Source organism: Pinus tabuliformis, chromosome 8, assembly GCF_031772625.1.
Source record: "Pinus tabuliformis cultivar Carrire ecotype Pingquan chromosome 8, CPIR1, whole genome shotgun sequence".
NCBI classification, from domain to species: domain Eukaryota; kingdom Viridiplantae; phylum Streptophyta; class Pinopsida; order Pinales; family Pinaceae; genus Pinus; species Pinus tabuliformis.
This window is the reverse complement of record NC_142294.1, coordinates 68,972,679-68,976,536: the sequence shown is the minus strand read 5'-3', so window position 1 is coordinate 68,976,536 and position 3,858 is coordinate 68,972,679. Positions and strand designations below refer to the sequence as shown.

General features: G+C 36.0%; 1 protein-coding gene across 1 annotated transcript; it reads left to right on the top strand.

The window, feature by feature from the left end:
• Positions 1-339: 339 nt before the first annotated feature.
• LOC149234192 (putative disease resistance protein At5g43730) lies at positions 340-1,104 on the top strand. Its single transcript, XM_089368179.1, has one exon. It carries the CDS (start codon positions 340-342, stop codon positions 1,102-1,104), a length of 765 nt encoding a protein of 254 aa, XP_089224305.1.
• The last annotated feature ends 2,754 nt before the right edge of the window (positions 1,105-3,858 follow it).

The window sequence follows — 3,858 nt, the reverse complement described above, 5'->3', positions numbered from 1 at the left end:
TTGAGAATGGGCCATGGCTCTGCAGTGCAACCTAAGCATCACAATTGAATAATCAGTACCACTATAAGTTAGTGGTCTAATTTCTGGTTGCTTACTCACAGGCAGTAGTATGCTCAAGTCAGGAATGCGATAGCATTTCTGGTTTTCTAATTTATGGTTGCTTACTCACAGTCCTAAGGATTTTGTACTGTTAGTATTGCTTGAAGAATCGACTGAATTGAGGGAAAAGTTTTAGTTATCCTCGAGAGGTTTTCAAATATATACATTCAGTCATCTCTGAGCGTCTTTTTTGTGTTATAAGAAGGATACTGTATGCTACTGCTGTGAGAAAATCATATCATGGCAGATCCTGGTTTCCTTCAGATGTGGGTGATCGATGCTGATGTTAAGTCTTTCTTCCGCATTGGTGTTGTTGGCAACGGTGGATCTGGCAAAACTCTTCTTCTGGAAACACTCTTCAGCAGCCAAAAGGTTAGACTTTTGTTTTGCGATGGCTACTTGCTTTGGCTCACTGTTTCACCATCTCCCTCTTTTACAATCCTTAGGGATAAACTTTGTAGCCAAATAGTAATGCAAACAAAAGTAGATTTGGTTCAGAATATGAAGAAAGAGGACGCAAAAATGTGGCTGAATCAGAGAATACAGGCAAAGAAGTTTGCCCTGTTCTTAGATAGAAGAACAGGGCAAACTTCCACGATAACAATGGCAGATTTGGTCCAAGAAAAGAGTTGGGATTTGTTTGTTCATCATGCGTTTCCATATAACAATGGAAATCTGCCAGGAAACAGAGACAAGATGAGAGCAAGGGTTGCGTGTGCCAAATGTGGAGGGCTTCCTCTTGCAATAAAATTAGTATGGAGGTCAATGGCAGGAATTAGTGATCCACATGAGTGGCAGTTGGCAATCCAGAGCCAAGAGCACGAAGCTCTGTATGATCGCCTATGGTGGAGTTACGACTTACTCGACAAATACCATGTCAATCTGCAATTGGGTTTTCTCTACTTAGCTGTTGCTTTCATAGAAGATCAAGTTATTTATGTGGAGACTTTGATTTGGTTGTGGATAGGAGAAGGGCTTGTTGCAGAAGAAGGTGGTAGTAAATGAGAGTGGGCACGAAAACCCAGACGAGCCGATCGTTGTTTGATCGAACCGATCCTCCCAGACATCGACAGGCGCGTGCTCTTTTACCAGGTGTGGCCATGCATACAGCTGAGGTGGAAGAAAACTTCCACTGTCGCACAGGTAAGGGTTTGAATGTTTTGACTCTAAAGGAATGTTAAGGATTCACTCGGATTTTGTTGAGTGACAACGAATTGAGATCTCTTCCAGAATCAGGGGAAGCTCCAGAAATCTGCGCATTGTCAATGGGAAGAAATAAATTGACAGTATGATTTCTCTCAAACTTTTACTCTGGCACAGGTAAGGGTTTGAAGGTTTTGACTCTAAAGGAATGTTAAGGATCCACTCGGATTTTGTTGAGCGACAACGAATTGAGTTCTCTTCCAGAATCAGGGGAAGCTCCAGAGATCTGCGCATTGTCAATAGGGAGAAATAAATTGACAGTATGATTTCTCTCAAACTTCTACTGTCGCACAGGTAAGGGTTTGAAGGTTTTGACTCTAAAGGAGTGTTAAGGATCCACTCGGATTTTGTTGAGCGACAACGAATTGAGTTTTCCAGAATCAGGGGAAGCTCCAGAAATCTGCGCATTGTCAATGCGGCAGAAATAAATCAAGAGTATGATTTTTTTTTTCCGATTTGTATTTTTTTGTCGAGGAATATGAAAATCAGTCTCATCACCAAATCAAGGAATATGAAAATCAGTCTCATCACCAACTCGAGTCTGAAATTTTAGTATTTGAAATCAATTTGTAATAATCTCGCTAGTGTTCCTTCTTCTTGCGAGCCTCACAACTCTTGCCAGCCTCAGTCCTTGCTATGGATGCATCTAGCATCACAGGATTACCAGCTAACATAGATAGGTTGAGCTGCCTAAGGTATCTGAGCATTTCCAGCTGTCACGATTTGCAATACTTACCTTATGGCATCTCAGGAGTCTCCTCACTACAGCCAATTTGAGTACTTTAGCACAACTTAAATTGTATATCAAAGAATCTACATAGCGTTGAGATTGTAGAGACAAAAGTAGAAGTGTAAAAGAAATTATAAACAACTCAGAGATCGGTTGTTGTTATAAACAAGTCAGAGATCAGTTGTTGTTAGGGTGAATTTTATTGTAATGAGTGTTGATTTTTCATAGAAGTATATGATTAATATTTCCATAATCAATCAACAGCTGTATAGAGTTATATGATTAATATTTCCATAATCTAGAAGTATAATTATAATTTGTGTTCATATCAACAGTTTAAGGAGAATAATATATCTTTGTTATTTTATTGAAAAACTTTCATACAAACTTGTTTATTGTTTTGATTTCATTTAGTTGTTTAGAGTTTAAGGAAAGACAATATAAGTGAGTACTAATAATATGGGATTTGATTGAGTTGTTTAGAGTTTAAGGAAAGACAAATATAAGTTAGCATTAATAATATGGGATTTGGTACAATATTTAATAACAAAATATGTAATATTCTTATTTCTCATACCACTTAATAATGAAGAGTTAAAAATATGAATTTACATTTTTTTTCTTTGTTCATTTAATAAGTTATTTGTCGATTTTCCTAGCATTTTTCTATTTCTCATACTTTTAAATGATGACAAGTTAAAATTATAAACTTAGTCTTCCTTGCTTTCTTCACTCACTAAGTTATTTGTCCATTGTCCTCACATCTTCATATATCTCTTTTCTTCCAATCAACTTCTCATAAATCTACTTTCTATGTTTAAAAATTTGATCATATATATTTTCATATTAAGCCATACAATTTCACTCCCAATGAATTCATAGTATATCCATTTCTTTTATTTCATAATGCATGTCATTACAAATATATAAGTGGCCAACCAATAAAGATAAATATATATTCCCCAAGCTTTATCTCATCCATACTTGTTGTTTATGAGAAAATATATTTGATATAAGGATGCAATCTAGGCTCATGAGCAATCAACTTGATTATTCTCAATTAATAATCTAGCTTCCATTGAACCTTATGATCATTGCTATGGAGGTTGGTACCCTAATGGTTGGGCTAGTATTAAAGGCTACTGAGACATTAATTGTGGAGACATTTTTTTAAAGCAACTATCCAATCAAGATGAGTGGAAATTATATCCTTCCATTAGATATGGATTATGCATTAGGAATTGCAAACCTATATCGCCAATATTCTTCATTGTTGACTTCATCCCTAGGAACAATATCTAGAAGAAAATCAAGAACATCACCCTCGTTTGTAGCTCATGTAATGTCATTTCTGAATAATGTACATCCTTTATTCTTTCCAATATGTAATCATGAAAGTAATATAATCTCCAAAATTATAAGCTTGTGTGCCTTTGAGGATATGACATGGGCTTTAACACATATCATCTTCATTAGATTACTAATTCACTCAAGAGGAAGTTGATGCTACTTAAGTTGTGCAATTTGTTTCATCTCCTGCATTTGTAATTGTTAGACCATATGTAGTCATTGTCAATTCGTAATGGAGATGAGGCCACATTGACCCCTGCAGCTATTGTTGATGATGATGAATAGGCATTCGTGGTTGCTTTCATTGAAGTGAAATATAGAGATCATAACCTTCAAACCTTAGCTAACCTTAGTACCTCCTCCTCCAAGATGAATGAGATCAATAATGGGTTGTAACAGAGTAATTTTATACCCAATAATAGTGGAAGATGTAATGGAATATGTGCATACATAGGTGCCCAACATTTTTACAAAAT

Coding starts and splice junctions, on each gene's coding strand:
- LOC149234192 (XM_089368179.1), top strand. CDS start 340: ATGGCAGATCCTGGTTTCCTTCAGATGTGGGTGATCGATGCTGATGTT.